The sequence below is a fragment of the Eleutherodactylus coqui genome, chromosome 11, assembly GCF_035609145.1.
Source record: "Eleutherodactylus coqui strain aEleCoq1 chromosome 11, aEleCoq1.hap1, whole genome shotgun sequence".
In the NCBI taxonomy this organism is placed as follows: domain Eukaryota; kingdom Metazoa; phylum Chordata; class Amphibia; order Anura; family Eleutherodactylidae; genus Eleutherodactylus; species Eleutherodactylus coqui.
In genome coordinates this window covers 94,760,211-94,779,985 of record NC_089847.1, presented here as the reverse complement: position 1 = coordinate 94,779,985, position 19,775 = coordinate 94,760,211, and the positions used below count along the sequence as shown (strand labels likewise).

The following is a 19,775-nucleotide window of genomic DNA, read 5'->3' as shown; positions in this document are numbered from 1 at the left end:
AGGGTTAAAATGTTACTGTGTGATGGACTGAAAATTGCAACAAAAATACACAGAGTGCCAAAATTTGCTTTAAGTTTTGGCATGATCGAACAGAAAGGTTTGAAGAGCAGCGTAATCAGCCTGTTGCACACGTGTCTGTGCATATTAATGTAAATTTTGCGCATGCAAGGCCAGTTCATACGTGCGTGTGATACACCTTTTCCATGGAATTTAATTGCTATTTAAGTCTAATAAGGTCCATTTGCCTTCTTTTCCTGCACTTTGTGCAATTTCTCACCTGTCATAAACTTCTATGGTAGTTTCACTGCGCAAAACGCATGAAAATAGAGCAGGACCTATTTTTTTGCGCATGCACGAAATGCGCTTATGAGAACAAACCTATTGACATCAATGGGCTCTATTCTCTGCGATTAGTGTACATAGATTTTCTGTGCACAAAAATGTGTGCAAACACAGCCACGTGAAAGAGCCTTCACACGGACGTCTTTGCATGAGTATTTGCATACGCAAAACTTGCGTTCCCAATATGCAGAGAGGAGAACCCGTTTATATCAATGGGTACATCCCCATTTTCCGTGCACATTTCCCATGCATGCAATAAAATATAACATGCTCTATTTTGTGCGCATTTTTGCACCAAAAGGGTCCCATAGAAGAATATTGGGGGTACAAATGCGCACTCAATACGCAACGGGATGCACGAAATGCAGCGCAAAACCGAGGGGAAAAAGAACAAATCTGGACCTCATTAGGTTACATAGCCTTTTAAGTCATGGTGGGGGGTGCCCTACATCTATGTGAACAAAGAGTGCTGTAAAATTTGCTGATATACATGCAAAAAGGCCTCATTTACGGCGCAAATGTGTTCCGTTAATGTTTGCACAAAAGCGCATATGATGGTCTGAAGAAGCCCTTAGAGAGAGGCAGGCTGAGTGCAGAGTGAAAGAGCTGTTCGGAGGACCCAGAGACTGCTGCCACAAGAGGGAGACATAATAACCGAAAGGAGCTTCGGTGGAGTTGCGCTCCTGACCATCAGCCTGGGTCAGAAGTTTCTCCAACTCCCACACAAGAAACTTTGAGACTGGCCTCCAACTAAATGTTAGGTTTGCGCACCGTTAGGGCCCGCTAACAGATAGTCAACAGGCTTATTGTAGAGTCCATGAACTACACTGAAGACATTGTACGGTTAAGTAAAATGCCGTTCCGGGCGCTGACGCTTTTGGACTAAGATGTTGTTACAGAGGGCAGAGCGTGAGCAGTCTACACTGAAGACCCTTCCAGTGAGATCTAGATGCTGGATTTCCAAGAGACTGTATTAGGGAGGTTTCACACGGGCGAGAAAATTGTACGATTTTCGCCTGACGCGAGAGTCAGTAAAAAAAGCAGATTAGGAAATGTTGCGTTTTTAACATTAGAAAATCCTATTGATTTCTGCGATACAAAAACACACATTTTTATTGCGCGGTTTTATTGCGGGCGGCAACAATGCGACGCGAGGTTATTCTAAAAGAAAAAAAGCATTGCTGACGTCCAAAAATTGCGGGAACAAAGATGCCTAAAAATCGCTGCAAAATCGCTAAAGCCCATGTGACTAGCCTAGGTCTGAGTGAAGTATTAGGCTTCTGTCACACAAGCGGCATTTTGACGCAGGACAGGCGCATGAAAAGAAAAAAAAATGGTTTCCTATGGGCTCTTTAAGACAAACCAATTTTTGACACGTCAAAAAAAATTGTGCGTCAAAAGATAACGTAATAGTCTTGATTTTTTTTGATGCCGAGATTTCTCTCCGTGAAAAGACAAGATTTGTCCTATCTTTTGATGGTACAACGTCGGCAGCTCTATAGTCTCCTATGGGAGTCTATGCGAGCTGGCCAGCAAAGGGAGGGGGAAGGAGTTTAAAATCCCCGCAGGGATTCCTGGCAGCCCAGGGATTGAAGTGCACTGACTCCACAGCCCCGAAATCTCTGGGCCATCAGGACAATGAAAGTCATCCCCATGAGGATTCCCTTCATCCCCGCGAGGATGAAGGGAATCCGTGGGGAGATGAAGGGATTCCCCTTCATCCCCTCCGGGACCCCCTGCATCCCCGTCATCACTGTGGGGATGCCTTTCATTGTCCTTGTGGCCGGGGGATTTCGGGGATGCCGTGTCAGTGCACTGCAAGACAGAACAGCCAGCCATGTAAACCGCATCACGGCTATTCTTCATTCATGCAATTTACGAGAGTTTTTAGTGCGGCTATTGAAGCGCTAAAATGACAATTGTGTGTAGGAGGCCTTAAGCCGTTTTCACACGGCCAAGAACATTGCACGGGATTTGTGTGTTGCGAGACGCACGAAATCTCGCACGAATGTGAACCCCATTCTTTTGAATGGGGTCATACACATGAGCGATTGCATTCAACAAATTGCGGCACGTCTTATATTTGGGGATGCCCTCGCATTGCACCACCCTAGGTGCACACAGTGCGATGCGAGGCCTCCCATTGAAAACAATGGGAGACAATCCGTGATCCTCCGCCGCAGTGGAGCATCGCTACTTAGTAAGACCTATTAGAACAAAGCTATAGCTCTGTGCTGCCTTCCCTTTATTACATGACTACATTATTGCATATATAATATTGTGTCAGCCGATACAAATGTGCAAGAATCAGGCTTATTTCAACCGGATGCCAACTATAAATCTCCTAAAAATTCATCCAAAACTTTGCTTCGTTGTCCTCAAGTAATAGGAACTTTTGAAAGTCCTATACAGAACTACATTTCCCATCATGCCTTTAGTGCTCAGCTTGTCACTTATCAGTATCTGCAGAGTCGACAGCAGGAAGGAATTTGTCAATGTGCTTAATGTGTGTAACATGTAGCAGTTCAGTCGGTGAGAGGGACGTATATAGCAGCGCCAGGGTGCCCAGAGAGCGGGCACTGAACACACAAGCATGAGATGTAAGTCGTGGGTACGAGTGGCCAGATGCCAGCTCCTTGTCAGCGGCCTCTTTATTATGGTAATGAGATCATTTCTTGTTATTTCACCATTTGTCTTATATGAAGGAAGGAACTTGTGATGAATGCTCCTGCGCCCGCTGCTCCATTGTTACAGTGTGTAGACCAGCCCTGATCTAATACAATGGGCACGGTTATCAGAACTATGAAATAGAACGTGACGCTGCCACATTAATGGACCAGCTGAGACTATCTGAGACGCTGCAAAAGTTTATTGTAAAAGTTCACCGATGTTTAGTGAAAAAGTTTGGCGCCGACGTTATATTAATATGTGCCGACAATCTGCAATATAATGACTGACGGGCAGTAAGATGTTTGGTTCGCAGCTTTTTTTTCCCATACTAATGAGTTAAAAAATTAATTTTCGCCCTTTCCATTTGGTTTATATACTGGAGGTATTTTTACGGAAGCCGTATCGTTATACCATTAGCATTTTTCTATTGTGGTTAACTTTAATTTGACACAACGCATTAAATACAAAGTTTCAGCAAACTTTACCTGGACCTTTTTAGTGCTTCGATGTTTAAGTGATAAATTCAAAGGTTTTTCCCAGGGAGAATACTACTGCTGACTTATCCTCAGGATAGGTCATCAATAATTGATCGGTTGGGGTCCGTCACTGATTGTGCGCCCACTGACATCGCTGCAATTACACAGAGGTGGGAGTGGAAGCAGCAGAAGTCTCTACTCCGACCTTCTGTGTAATGGCGGCGCTTGTAACTGCAAATGTAGTTTTAATTGCATGATCAGTGAACGCACAATCAGCTGATCGGTTGGGATCTGAGCGGCGGACCCCGGATGATCAACTATTAATGACCTATCTTGAAGATAGGTCATCAATAGTATTGTCCCCAGGGAAACCCTTATAGGTTGGTGAAACTGTTTATTTAAAGGGGTCTTCCCACTTTGGCCAAACATGACTGAGATGCGAACACCAATGAGTGTATGGTGAGTTGAAGGGATGATCAATGCCGCTAGGCTTTAGTCATCGCTGTGCTATCTTATTTGCATAAGCACGGCTCCAGGCAACTGTATGCGCAATTTCAGGGTGGCTGAGGGCAGTGGGGGCCATAACTCAAGATAAGTGCAAGTCTCACATCTGAGACTTGCACTTATCAGCCATAGGATATGCCATAGAAAACTGAGATGGTAATACCCCTTGAATGCCTAAAGGGCGGATTCAGATGAGTATATGGGCAAGTATGCTCACTTCGGCGTAACATATTTGCGCAGTGAACGAGAATGAATTGCACGCATGTTGCGTGTTGTATTGTACTTTTTCTGGGTATTCAGGGCATGTTCATATGCGCATGCAACACATCTGCGCCCTGATTTAAAAGGCCGTTTAGTCTAATGAAGGCCAGATGTGTTCTATGCATCACGGAACTGCACAGTGTATTGCAGATTTGCGCACTTCCCATAGACTTCTATGGGGACCTTTGATGTGCAAGCACACAGAAAGATAGAGCAGGTTCTATTTTTTTTTTATTTGCAAGCGAACAACATCAATTGGTTCCATCCTCCGTGTATTGTGCGCCTATATTTACGTGTGAAACAAAACGTTTCTTAAATATGTCCATGTGAAGAAGCCCTAAGTGTCAAGTTAACGTTTGCTACAATATAATATAATATTATATGTGTGCGGAATAATATTTATCTATTTAGATGTTATTATATTTACAGTTCAGTTTTAGAGATTTTTGAAACGCAGGTTAGGCATTGCATTGTTAGCACTTCCTAAAAGGGGCATTAACCACCCAAGATCTATCGCTTTCAAGTCAGCACTCAGTAGCACTTAAGGCTTTAATCCCACAATCATATGTCGGCCGCTGTTCTCACGGCCAGCCAACATACGCTACGATGTAAGCTGTAAAAACTCGTGAACGGGCGCACAAATCTAACGTTTGTGCGCCCATTTACACGACATGGGCCCCGATGCATATATGCCGAGGCTGCCATTCCCTTGCCTCTTCCCCTTCCCTCCCCCTCGCCGGCTGACCTCCTCTCTCCTCCCCTTCAGCTGATTGCAATGGGAGGGGGCGGAGCTAAGCGCCGCCCTGTACCGCCTCCTCCCATTGCTGGCTGTGGATAAGGGTCGGGGAGGGCGGGAGCTTAGCTTCGTCCCCGTCTTACCCCTCCCATTGCAATCACCCGGAGGGTAGGAGAGAAGAGGGAGGGAGTTTAGCAATCACGCTGCTAAACTCCCTCCCACTTCCCTTCTCCGGCCGCTGTCATTGGCTTCTACAGGAGCCCATGCAGCAGCCGATGTATTCCAGCCCAAAAGATAAGTCCAGGACTATCTTTTAGGCCCGACGTAAAAACGCCCGACACCATATTGGCCGTCCGGGTGCTTTTACGTTGCGGAAATACGGCCATGTGAATCCAATGCATCAGATCGTAGTGTGTATATCATCCTGCTGTGAAAACGCCGGCCAATATACGCTCGTGGGAAAACGCCCTGATAGTGAGTTTTTGTTAAACAGATACCCCAACATTAAGCTGGTTACACCAGTGACCGAGTGTTCAATTTCCTATTACAACACCATCAAAGGGGAAAAGAAATATCACATAGTTCTCAGTATGAATAATCCCCCGGGTTCTTTGCAGCAAGAGCTATACTTTACTTATGCAGTTTTTATTTGTTGGTATTTGAGCACTATATGACAGTATTTAACCCTTCACTATATGAACTTCCAAGACCATGACAAAAATTATATTCTATATAATCTGTAGCTGACCAAATGTCTTCTAGTGGCTGCTCTAAGAACCACACAGTAATGCCATGGAATGTCTCATATCTGTTACACCATGCAGTAGAGAGGCAGAACCATTCCCTTAAAGCAGTGTTCCCCAACTCCAGTCCCCAGGGACCGCCAACAGGTCATGTTTTCAGGATTTCCTCAGTCTTGCACAGGTGATGCAATTATTGTCAGTGCCTCAGAGATTGCCACAGGTGTTCTTACCATGGGATATTTTGAAAACATGACCTGTTGGTGGTCCCTGAGGACTGGAGTTAGGGACCCCTGCCTTAAAGGATATATGAAAATATGTGTACTGTATCATATATGATACGAAATGTAGTGAAGGGTTAAATTGAGCTGCACTGATCTTTACGCACTATACAGTATATTATTATGCAGTATACACTGTTGGCTCAACTCTATAGCATTATATACAGGGCAGCTGTATGGAAATGTTAACTGACCATTGTCTGGCACTGTACTGTATAGCGCTTATTATGAAGCACTGCGTGGAATAGCTATATATGTACAATGGTGAGCTGGATATTCTATGCTCCCAAAATAACCCATTTATCACACTTGCTTCAATATTATAACCCATCAGCTGAGTCGGAGTTACGATACAATGAATGAAAAGGTTATTTAGAGCAATGTATGTAGTTTACTAATGATCGTTCTGTATGGGTGCGCACTGCATTGCCAATAACAGAGCTTTGTGTGATTGCCAGGTCAGTTCTAGATCACTTCTAGAGTTTTGCATTGCTTTTAACCTTGTTCTCCGCTGGTTGTTTTAGGTCCTGGCAGTCGCTTGCTGCATTCTGACTGTAATCACTGGGTTAGGCTCTCATTTCACCGTATTTACAGAGGCCGCCCCAGCTGACAATACAATCGGAGATCTGCATTATACCAGTAAGTATTGATAGGCAACCATCTAATTTTGTCTTTTTTGATGGCAGTTATATGTGAAGAGTAAATATTTTGCACTCCGATCTCATTTATCACTTCCTATTTAAGTACAAAACATATGCCATCATAAATAGAACAACTTGGTCAGGCCAAATCCTGCAGAGATTTACCATTAGGCAGAATAGCATTGTACCTAAACTATGTGCTGATATATTCTCTAATATATTTATATCTTTTTTCAGTAGCCACCACTAGAGGGAGTTTTAGCTACATATTATTCATACACCGAAGTCAATAATAACATAGTATGCTGTACACTCCTGAGCTCCCTCTAGTGGTGGCTGCAGGCACACAGAATTTACCATTTCACTCTATGACTATATAGATTTGAATCAGAGCAAATAAAGCAGTTTTCTGGGACTTCTTAGATTTTTTTACTATTGATGACTGGCGGGCTTCCACCGCTTGGATCTCTACTAATCAGCTGATTACTAGCGCTGTTGTCAGTATGGAAAGCACAGGAAGCAGATTGCAATGACCACATGTTACGTGTGCTGCTGAGACATGTTGTACTACTGTGCTTCCAGCAGCACAGCCCTCACAGGGTTAATTGATTGAGCTGGCTGGGTGTGGTACTTCCTGCTAGCAAATCTCCTGGGTCTGGGCTCACATATAAACCCAGCTCCTGGTCAGTCTGAAGCTGGTCTTGTACTGTTTGGATGTGTCTAGTGTGAGCAGTCATGAATCCTTGTCTGTTGCAAGCTTGCTGTGTGATCTGTGTCTTGCTGGTTCATGTCCGTTTGTTCATTTATATTGTCAGTTTTGTGTTGGCCTGCTGTGTGACCTGCTATCTGTGTCCTGTCCTGTTGCAGCGTGCTGTGTGAACTCTGTCCGGTTCTGCTGGACTCCTGGTTAATGTAGGGACTAGCAGTATAACCATGGGCCGTGAAGTGGCCTGCTAGCTTCCACGTCTTGTACAAAACGTCAACTAATACCTGGTATTAATATTCAGCTTATCTGTTACTAGTGGTTGCATTTTGGCTGCTGTATGCTGTGTGTTCTGGCTCTGTGTGTCCTGTTGTTCAGTCCCTGTCATGTGGCATGTGAATGCGTCCTGTTCTGTTGCGTGGCTCCTAGGATCAGCTAGGGCTGAGACCCGAAGACCGCTGGGCTGCCCTTATTGGGGCAATGTCCCTGCTTAGGTAGGGCCAGGTTAACCTCCCCCGGTAGCACAGGGTCAGTTTGCCAGAAACCCATGTGAATACCATGTGCAACCAGTGTACGTGCATCCATCCCTCTTTGGGTACGATCATGTGGGCCCCATGCTTAGTTTGCCCCCACGATCGTAACCCCACAGTCCAGTGGCCTGGGTTGGTATTGCACGCACAGTTCTCATTGAATGAAACAGTAGCTGCACCTACAATACCAACCTGGCCTGCTGATCACGTGCTCGCAGTGCTTTCCATAGGGACAGCGGCACCAGTAATCAGCTGATTGGTGGGGATCCTAGTTGCAGACTATTCCTCAGTACAGATCATCAACAGATGATCAGTGGGGGTCCACTGCTCAGATCCCCACTGATCAGCTGATTATTTGCACTGTTGTCAGTATGGAAAGCATAGGAAGCAGATTGCATTGCAGTGGCCTGGGTTGGTATTGCAGTCACTGCTCTCATTGCATGCAATGGAAGCTGCGCCTGCACTACCAACCCAGGCCACTGCGGTATGGTCAGCACAATGTGCTTCCTGCACTTTCTATAGTCATGGTGTCATCAGTAATCAGCTACTTGGTGGTGATCCAGGAGGCAGACCCCGTCGATCATCTATTGATGACTTTTCCTGAGGACAGTTCATCAATGGAAAAGCTCAAAAATAGTCCAGGACTTTTCCATTTCACTGGGTTCCATGGTAAGCCTGATGGCCATGAAGTCTGGCAGACCAACATTGGATTTTCACTTGTTTAACTCTTTGCTACGAATAGAGTCCCGAGCAGCATTCTAACACCCCCTGCTGATAAGAGATGGCCGTTATAGATGTAACTCAATCAGGAAGCATATGAAGAACAGATTAGCGTATAATCAAATACGCTGTGCTGATATGTTATCTATCATATGTGTAGAGATGAACGTCTTAGTAACGTGTAGATGGAACTTTTAGTATATGAACAGGAATTGACAGTATTTCTATATATAATTGCATTTTCTCTCCCCAGTGATGCTATATGGTGGCTTTGTATCGGGGTTACTCATTCTCACCCTACTTCTCAGCATCATCTCTGTTTTACGGGAATCCCAGAACCTTATGGCGGCCGTAAGTGGAAAAAAAAGTTGAAAATGGATAGGGATTAGAGATGAGCGAGCATACTCGATAAGGCAAACTACTCGAGTAGTGCCTTATTTGAGTACCTGCCCGCTTATCTCTAAAGATTCGGCTGCCGGCACGGGTGACAGGTGAGTTGCGCAGGGAGGAGGCGGGGGGGGGGGGGGAGAGAAAGAGAGATCTCCCCTCCGTTCCTCCCCGCTCTCCCCCACCGCTCCCCACCCCCTGCCAGCACCCAAATCTTTAGAGACGAGCGGGCAGGTACTCGAATAAGGCACTACTCGCTCGAGCAGTTTGCCTTATCGAGTATGCTCGCTCATCTCTAATAGGGATGAATTCACAGCAAAAAGAAATACCTTAATTTAAAGGGGTTACCTGAGACACACTCTGCCCTCCTTCCCCAATGATTTAAAAAGCTATTTAGCCTAAAGAGGTCCAAATCTGTTTTTCTATGCTGTATTTGAGGCATCCCGTTGAGTATTGTGTATGCAGTTTTTTTTTGCTTATTTATGCACCAAAGGGCCCCACAGAAGTCCATGGGAGGAGCGTAAATGCGCGCACAATATGCAAGAACATACGTAAAACAATGGGGAAAAGAACATATCTGGACCTTTTAAATAAGGGTAGTGGGGGAGTGACGCGTACATGAACACGCCCGCAAATCAACCTTGTTCGCTGTGTTAACAGATTACGCTAGGGAGAGCATATTTGCGCTTAAGCTCATCTGAAGCCGCCCTTAAAGGGGTTGTTCTATTTCGATCTGTTTTGCTACAGGAAGCAGGCAGTAATGGGCTCAGCCTGCAGTACCAACACCGGCCACTGTGCAATGTATGGAGCTGTCTGCATCCAAACAGCTAGAAGTGGGACAACCCCTTTAAGGTAACTTTTTGATGACAAAAATAAAGGTACTATATCAAAATGTGCTTATATGATGCACTTATATGTATGTAAATGTCTCTGGAGGTTTGGAAAATATAAAATATAAAGCAGTCGTCTTAGGGGCAGGGAAGTTATTACTGTCAGCATCCCTAAAAATGCTATTAAGAGGGAAAATAATAGTAAGATTGCTCTAAGGCTAGATTTGCATGTATTAACACAGAATTTCCGCGCACAATTGGTTCATTCAGCGTATTTTCCTGCACATTTCACACTAGACGTCCCCATAGAAGCAATACGCTAGGAGATCCGCTTTTTAACGCACCGCATCATTGTGATGAGGTGAGTTACAAAGCGCAAAAGCAAGCCAAAATAGAGCAGATGGCGTTTGAAAATTGTGGCATTAGAAAACGCTGCGATTACATGCAGGTCTGCGAGGGGCTCAATGAAATCAATGGGAAAGCTGTACCCCAATTGCCGCAGCATTCGAAACGCCGCAGAGATTGCGGTAAAAAGCGCATGTATGAGAGGGCATATTTATTTTTGTCTGCGCCTCAGTGCAACGTATTGACGTTATTTACTAGGCTTTTTTGTGCACGTATGGACTTACTTTACTGTCCTTTTTGCGCACACAGGACATGTTCATTTGTGCGCAGCAGACAAACACGCCTTGATTTGAATGGGTATTTAGTAGAGATGAGCGAGCATACTCGCTAAGGATAATTACTCGAGCGAGCATTGCCCTTAGCGAGTACCTGCCCGCTCGGAAGAAAAGGTTCGGCTGCAGGCGCGGGTGACAGGTGGGTTGCGGAAGTGAGCAGGGGGGAGCGGGGGGGGGGGGGGGAGAGCGAGAGAGAGATCTCTCCTCCTTTCATCCCCGCTCTCCCCAGCCACTCCCCGCCCCCCGCCGGCAGCCGAACCTTTTCTTCGGAGCGGGCAGGTACTCGCTAAGGGCAATGCTCGATCGAGTAATTGCCCTTTGCGAGTATGCTCCCTCATCTCTAGTATTTAGCCTAATGAGTTTCAGATGTGTTCTTCTTTTCATGTAATTGCAAAGCGTATTGCGTATCCCGTAGCGCATTGCGAGTGTGTTTGCACACCCCCATAGACTTCCAAGGGGGGTGCAAATGTGTAAAAAGATAGGACTGGTCCTATTTTTTTGCACAGAAGAGAAATGCTCACACAACATCAGGACATTTTTACAAAACCATTGCCATCAATGGGTTAAATTCTCTGCGTATTGCACACGTAAATTTTGCATCAGCAAAGACGCACACAAATAGGCCCCTTAGGCCTCCTGCACTCGGGCGTATTTCTATTGCAGAGTCTGCGGCGGGCGTCCTCCTCCGGACTCCGCTGCAAATACAGCCCATAGCATTCAATGGCAAAACGCCATTTCATCTCCACGAGCGGAAATCGCAGCATGCTGCGATTTTGTGCGGTTTACGCACGTCCGGCTTCCATTGAAGTTAATGGAAGCCGCCCGTCCTGCGGCACTTCTGCAGTCCGCAGGATACGCGTCACTCCCCAGCACCAGCGGCTACTGAGTAGGCATGACAGAGTGCTGGCGGGCACATCTGCAGCATGTGCAGAAGCTGCCAGACAGGTAAGCTGGGGTCACCGGCCGGGTACCAGACTGAACTCCGCTGCAGGAATCCCGCATGATAAATATATGAAACATTTGGCTTTATGACCATAATTATATAACGTATGTGTTTGTTGTTGTTAGCCGTTTAGTCGTTCACGACCCTCGACGACTCTAGAGTCAAGCTCCTTCCATGTTTTTCGGTTTTTTTCTTTTAGTTGTGTGATATCCATGCCGGTATCAGCTCTGACAGTAGCAGCCATCGTATTCTTTGGCGCCGGGTCTTCTTTTGCCACTGAAATTTTTCTAGTGACTCTGCTCGCATTACATGGCCAAAAACCGTTACTAAACTGCTTCTATGAAAAACTGTGAAGTGTTACAGTTAGATCTGCATCGCCCTCTACTGGCTGAGATACGCTGTAGCTCCACATGTGTCTGTAATACACTCAGATCTTTTTTTTGAAACATCAGTATCAACGATTTTCATTTTTCGTATATTTAGTCTAATGAATAATTAGAATTTAAATAATATTCTATCACTTCATGATGCCGTATGTAATGTGAGTCTGACACATTAGGGCTTATTCACACAGGGACCTACGCGCACAAAAAAAGTGCGCAAAAAACTTGTGGCTACTAGAACTGATGGTCTCCTATGGGAATTTTCAGATGAAGGAATTTTAGACGCGCATAAAACACGCACCTAAAAAGATAGGACCTGCGTGACTGAAATACACACATCAAAAGTCCGTGCTGCGTAAAAATATAGGACCTGACCTATGTTTGGCGCGTGATGCGCAGGAGTCTCCATAGACTCCTATGGGAGCTGGATAACAAGGGAGGGGGAGGAAGATTAGCTAATCATTACAATTGTTTAGATAAAACTTCTAAACTATGGCAATGGGGGAGGAAGGGCTCCTACTCACTTGCGTTTTTTTTCACGCGATATCGTTGCGTTTTGTAACACGAATGTCAATGGGACTTTCTAATGTTAAAAACGCATCGCACAAAAATCGCGAAGCACAAAGTTGTGATGCGTTTTTAACATTAGAAAGTCCAATTGACATTCACGTTAAAAAAACGCAGCGACATCGCAGTGTTAAAAAAACGCATGTGGGTAGAAGCATGAAGGGAGATAAGGGGGGAGGGAGTGCTGCCACACCGCTAAAGCTAGAAACACGTTTTAAATGTTCCCCTGTAAGCTCTTGTTAGTCCCTGCGGGGATGAGGGGGACTCCCTGAGGGTTCCTTAAATCTCTGCAGGGCTGAATGAATTTCCCCACAGTGGAGAGAGAGAGAGAGAAATGAAGAGAGACTCTGGGGAACCCCCTTCAGCACCAGGAACTCCCTTCATCTCAGCACGATACCAGTATGCTCCTGCAGGGGAGAATAAGGAATTCCCCACTAGCAGGGAGATAAGGAATTCTTCTGCCAGGAAGAACAAGGGAATCCACATAGCAGGGAGAGAGAGGGTGTGATCTATAGGGCTTCTCTGAGAGCTGGGGGGTGTGGCTAGATGTAACCACCATCTAGCGCCACCCTATCTAGCTTCGCCTTCTCTCTCCGATATGGGGAATTCCCTTCCTCTCATCCAGTAGCGGTAATATCCCTCTAGCTCCGCTCCTGGGGAATTCCTCTCTCCCTGTGGAAAGGGGAAGAGAAGATTTTCCCATAGCAGTGAGAGAGAGAAGGGCTAGAGGGGTTCTCCCAGCAAGGAGAGAGAATGTGGTTAGAGGGGTGGTAGGGTAGTTCCCTCTAGCCCCACACTCTTGCCCCCCACTCTCAGGAAAGCCCTGTAGCATCACCCCCTCTCTCTCCCCACTACAGGGATTCCCTCATTCTCCCCTGCAGGGGAATTCCTTCTCTCCCCGCTGCTGGGGAATCCCTTATTTTCCCCTGCAGGGGTATGCCGGTAGGGTGCTGAGATAAATGGGGCCCCGGCAATGAAGAGGGTTCCCCCGGAACTCCCTTCATCTTGCTCTCTCCCTGCTACAGGGCAATTACTCCAGCTCAGCTGCTAGGGAAACCCTCCATCCCCACTAGGAAGACAGAAGTCCCCAGCGCCCCAGCCCTCACAGGGCTTTCCTTCATCTCTCTCTCCACCCTCAGAGCAGCAGCGCTCGTTTTCAGCAACACGCAACTCCCAATCGTGTGAAAGGGCAATTTCACCACTAATTAATCTCAGGACTTGATAGTGGGAAATAGCCCGTTCACGCTATTTTTCGCACACTTAGCTGCGATTTTTTGTGAATCAAAAGTAATATTTATTTACATATGTTAATACTTAGGGGGGCTCCTTTGGCCCTAATGACATTGGGTACACTCCGTAGTACACTTTCTATTAACATCTGATACACTTCAGCTGGTATTTCCCTCCATTCATCCTGCAAACCTCTGGCAAGTTTTCTGAAAGTAAATGGACGCTGTTCATATTTTCTAACCTGACGCTCCAGTTTGTACCAAAGTGCATTATTGTTTAGAATGTCAAGGTACATCTCTGTATTCATGGTTTTTGTCACTATAGCCCACAGACCAAGACCATGCCACATAACACATCGCAAGACCATAATGTAACCTCCATCATACTTTATTGTTGGAACAATACATTAAGGCAAAACGCATTCCCCATGCATCCTCCACACCCTGGTACTTCCATCTGATTTGAAGATAGAGTAGTATGATTTGTCACTCCATAGAACATTCTTCCATAGCTCAACTGTCCAGTGAGGATGCTCCTACTATTACTGTAGACAGGCCAATGAATCTTCTTTGAGGGAACACACCAGATGATTGCAGGATGAATGGAGGGAAATATCAGCTGAAGTGTATCAGACATTATTAGAAAGTATGCTACAGAGCAGTGTATGACATACCAGCTCCAGCTAGTCTAGCATTGATGACCAAGCCTTGTTCAAGTTGCTCAGGTTATTCGATTTTTTTTCCCATTCAAATGTGGATTCACACTGAAACTGATCCACAGAAAACGTGCTCACTTGAGTGTATGCTGCACCCCGGGGTCACGTGTCTAATTTCCATACAGGAAGCTCCAATCGTGAAAGGGCTGGTGCCTCTAATAAAGTGCCTATTCGGTGTAGACCACCAATATATGATTTGCAAGGAGTTCACTGATGATCAGTAGAACAAAGAGCTCCTATACTGCAATTCCCAACATGGCACTACTTTCATCCATGTGGCTGTGTCTGGTACTGCAGCTCAACCCTACCTCAGCCCCATTCACTTGATGACTCTGTTTTGTAGCTGCAGTAAGGGGGTCCTTTGTTTTATTGATTATTGGGTTGCAAGGAGTCAAAGCTTACTTTTGATTGCTCCTGGAGAGCTTCCGTGTATCTAACTACTTCCATACTCACTCACTACCTGGTCAGCAGCACCTCCATCACAACTTGAACATTCCTAGCCCACACGACCCTTAGCTATCCTTTGGGCCACACCTACCATACAGGTATTGCTCCACCCTTTTACCTATTCCGCATCTGTATCTCATACACAAATAGATACCATATATGTGTTTTTGTTTTATTATTTAGATTCTTTTATTATAAATATGGCAAAAGGGGTGTTTTTAAAACTTTTATTACCTTTTTTTAATAATTAGTAAAACTTTTTAAAACTTATTACTACATTTATTTTTTCAGCCCCTAGAGGGAACAAGTACTTGCGATACTCTGGATTGGGAGATAGGTTAGCACACTGCATATATATATATATATATATATATATATATACACAGTAGGTGTGCATATATATACAGTAGGTGTAAAAAGTATACAGACCCCTGTTAAATGCCATGTTTTTGTGATGTTAAGAAAATCCGACAAGAATGAATCATTTTAGATTTATTTCCACCTTTAATGTGACTCGTTATCTGTATCATCTAAGTTGTGACTCGGTCCTAAGCCAGGGGGGCCCCAAGGCCCCCCAAGATCATGCCGCGGCTCTACTCAACCGGTAAAGCTTTTGGCAGCAAGCATCTAGACTGAGGAGAGCAGCGGACATAGAAGGAGTATGTGAGTTCTTCCTCACACAGCTGTCAGAGAGGATGGAGGGAATAAAGAAGGAGCTCTGTTTTTCTGTTACCCCCGCCTTCCTTGTCTGAAGTGAGCTATTTAGTGATTGGTGGAGCAGACAGCATACATTCTTCTGCACCAATCATATGCTAGAGTGCACAGCGGTCTGCAGAGGCAGGACGAAATCATCATCAGCTGCCAGCCATCCCTCTGCATGCTGTCTGGGAGTCAGTCAGCCGGGTCCCAGACACTTTCTAGTGCTAATGGTGTAATACATTGCCTTCTTGGAGGGCATTACTTGGAAGCCATGTAGGAAACACTATCTCACCTGTTCATCCCTCAGACTACCCACACACTCGGCCCCATATCATGCTCGTGAATGTGCGATTTCACGCCAATGCAAAGCGTTTTCGGCTAAAACACCTTCCTTAACTTCTAGCAATCCTCCGATGCGGCTTTCGGGTGAGTTAGAGGACCTGCAAGTGCTTGCCTTTGTTTTCAATGGGAAATCTTGCGTTGCTCTCGCCTGTACATTGCACGGCGTGCGAGAGCCATGTGATGTCTTTAACGTCCCATTGAAATCAATAAGCAAGGGGCGTTCTGAGGAACGTACAAAGATAGAACATGCCACATGTATATGACTGCATTCCAAAGAATGGGGTTTATATTCACACAAGATATGTGAGTCTCGCAATGCACAAATCTCGCGCGGGTTTCTTGGCCCTGTGAAGGCAGCCTCAATCACTCAGTTCATCATTCCCACATTCTGTCCGCGACTCATGCATTTATCACTGAGTCTCTCCATCTTTCACTATGTCCGTCCCTCCCTCACTCCTTCCTAAGCGTCATGGATCAGTGTTTTTTTTTTCGACTATTCAAACTCCATGTTATTGCACACGAGTCTGGGAAAAAAAGGAAGGATACCGTGCAGGGTAAATAACGCATTATTTTGATAGATCGGACTTTTACGGACACAATGATACCATATATGTGTTTTTGTTTTACTTTGTTCGCTCCTGCAGTATGATGTAATGCCATAGCACTACATTATACCACGATCTGACAGGCAATCTATCAAGCCCTGCCATAGGCACGGGTTAATAGGCATTCTGCAATTACAGCCCTGGGATTTCTTAGAAGGCCCCTAGCCGCCATGACACCCGCATGGGATTTAAAGGCTGCTGTCAGAATTAACTACGGCATTTAAAGTGCTAACGGGTCCAATGAGCGGCGCGGATTATCGGAGCTGATGCGAGCGGGTGTCAGGTGTAAAAAATAGCCGTGTTGTATGGATCAGGATTGCCCCGCGATCTCTCTTTATACATATCCCAGTGTGCAGGATGTAACTGTACGCCCTGCAGCGTTAAGGCCGTAAAGATCCGCTGTTTTTTAGAACTACGGTGTTCCCTATCTCACGCAGTGAACACTTAATACCTGCACTGCTTCGTTTGTTAACTGTCCGAAAAGTGGAAGGCAGCTTCATCACTAAACACTAAAGACTCCATGAAACCATCGCATTCCATTACAGTCTGCAGACTCTAGTAGAAAGAACGTCGCCGCACTTTGTCGTCCGGCTTCAGGGCCGGACCATTACCATTGGTAGGCATAACATCACAAATGTTTGTGCAGAATCTCCCACACAGTCGACTTTTTTAAGGCTGAGGTGGGAAACCCCTGCCTCCAGTATCCGACCACTTGTAAGATACGGTTAAGCTCTTCAGCGTAGTGCTGTTTGCGTAGCGCAGTGTATCTCAGAAGTGTGGCTACAGCTTCAGCAGGCCATACTTACATTAACAGATGGTCATAGTAACATAGTATGTTAGGCTGAAGGGAGATAATGTCCATCTAGTTCAGTCTGTTTCCACCTCCCTTGTTGATCCGAAGGAAGAGAACAAAACCTTAATGCGGAAGAAGCCAATTTGGGGGAAAAATTCCTTCCTGACTCCATAATGGCAGTCAGAATAATCCCTGGATCAACATTTAAAAGTTCTTACTTGACTCCAAGACCAGATGGATAGGGTTACTCATAATAGCGGCTAGGTACCAAGCAGTAGCAGTGTCTCCAACAGTAGCAGTGTCGCTGACAGTAGGCATAGGGTTGTTCATAATAGCAGCTAGGTACCAAGCAGTGTCACAAGTATCTCCAGCAATACCATTGTCTCCGGCAGTAGCAGTGTCCCCGGTGTAAAGGCTGCAGCGTCCCATAGGGACACCCCAGACACTTGACATACGTGGGAGCTGGGAAGGTTAAGTGTTGATTTGTCACAGTGGCACTTACCAAGCTCTTTTTCCCAGAGGGACACACGCAGCCAATGCCAGAGTATATCTGCAAGCCACAAAGACACCCCTAGGATAGGGAATGCCAATAAAAAGGATGATGGGGTCGTAGTTGTCACGGGTGACGCCACTGTTCCTACACACTGGTATGATACACGGCAGAAAATAATCACAGACATAATCTTGTAGTACCTCTTTTCCCCAGGAACAGTTAGGCCTCATGTCCATGGGCAAATTATGAATTAGGATCCGCAGCGGATCACCCGCATGCGGATCCTCATCCCATAGGGATGCATTGACCACCCGCGGGTAGATAAATACCTGCGGATGGTCAATAAAAGTGATTTTTTTTAAAAATGGAGCATGAAAAAAAATGGACCATGCTCCATTTTCGTGCGGGTCTCCCGCGGGGACGGCTCCCGCAGGCTTCTATTGAAGCCTATGGAAGCCGTCCGGATCCGCGGGAGACCAAAATTGGAATTTACTCACCTGCTCCGGATCTTCCCTTCTTCGCGGCTTCATCTTCTCTCCGTCTCGGCCGGATCTTTTTTCTTCGGGCCGGCGCTTGGCGCGGCACGCAACCGACGTGCCGTGTGCATCCGCCAGGCTGAAGAAAGAAGATCTGGCCGCGACGGAGAGAAGATGAAGCCGCGACGAAGGGAAGATCCGGAGCGTGCGAGAGGTGAGTTAATTCTTATTTTAAGCGCTCATGTCCGCGGGGCAGGAGGGACCCGCTACGGATTCTCCATGGAGAATCCGTAGCGGGCCTGATTTTCCCCGTGGACATGAGGCCTTAGGGCCCGTAATAAACTTTACTTGAATAAACTTGCAGAAAAGCAATTTTCACAAGGCAATTTAGGTACAGTCTTTACAGTGCAGGTAAAGCAACAGATCAGAGGTTTGAGGGCAGGGAGAAAACACATGATGACACCCGTCCTACAGTTCACGTTATCTGTCAGGAACAGTTCCTGAAAAAGGGAGCACTCCGGAAGAGTAAAGGGGTAGGATCACTCCGCAGATACTCTGGCAACAATTATTGACTTTAAGTATTTTCACCCAGCTCTCGAGATGCGTGGGTATAATAACTAAGGAGCGTACTTCTACACGGTGATCCTGACTCTGGACGGGCCGTGTAGGAAAAAACTTAAAGAGTAATTACCTAGTACCTCTGCACTGGCCTTGTCGGGAAAAGTGATTATTTACAACGGTTCACTCTCTTGTTGGGGCTCACTCCACTCACATCCAAAATGCATTAATCACGGGATATCTCTCCTCTTCCTCCATCTTCACCACAAGGAAGCTGAAGGTGCTTCCATGTGGCTCTGTGTTAGACTCTCTCAACTCCGGAAGATGGACTCTCCTTCCCGCTCTCAATCACTCCTATTCATACCTTCACTTATACGACATGACATGAGAGACTGATACATTTACGTGCAGGCTACGATTTTATTAACCGTTAACCTCACAAGCGCTGCAGCTGTGCAACACACACAGTGGAAATGACAGGACAAGCTTTGCACAGTGCATCAACATAGGACAAACATGTATGACATTTATGGAGGGGAGCAGGATAGTGTACTGGGCCACTACACTGGCAGTAGCCGTGTCCCCGGCAGTAGCAGTGTTGCTGGCTGCAGCAGGGTTACCAAGGGTGGTTGTCTTCCAGCATCAGCAGCACCTTTCAAAGTGAGCAAAGATTTCAAAAGTTTGGTTTGGCTATTTTCACTGAAATTTGTCAAATAGTTCGGTTCAGTCAGAATTAGTTCAAACCAAGATGGAAGTTCATAAAATTATGTCCTGTGGGTCGAACCCGCTCCATACAAATCAGGTGCTGGCTGTTTCTTACAGCCAATAACCGCCCACAAGAGCTTTGATAAGCAGCGCCGCTGATCGGAGCTGTTAACCCTTTAAGTTCTGCAGTCAATTCTGACAGCGGCATTTAAATGCCACATCTTATTGAGGGTCCTGCACTACCCCTGCGATAAGATCTCAGGTTGCATCATACTGCAGGAGCGATCAAAGCATCACAAATTCTTTTTTCCTCTAGGG

At 45.8% G+C, this 19,775-nt stretch overlaps 1 protein-coding gene across 1 annotated transcript in view; it reads left to right on the top strand.

Moving 5' to 3' along the window:
• Window positions 1-2,856: 2,856 nt before the first annotated feature.
• The window catches only part of LOC136582214 (tetraspanin-32-like), a 48,442-nt gene continuing 31,523 nt past the window's right edge, over window positions 2,857-19,775 (top strand). Inside the window, exons 1-3 of the mRNA XM_066583077.1 lie at window positions 2,857-3,001; window positions 6,535-6,649; window positions 8,858-8,955. Coding sequence (XP_066439174.1) covers window positions 2,936-3,001; window positions 6,535-6,649; window positions 8,858-8,955 — 279 coding nt within the window. The 5' untranslated portion in view covers window positions 2,857-2,935. The remainder of the gene's footprint in view (window positions 3,002-6,534; window positions 6,650-8,857; window positions 8,956-19,775) is intronic.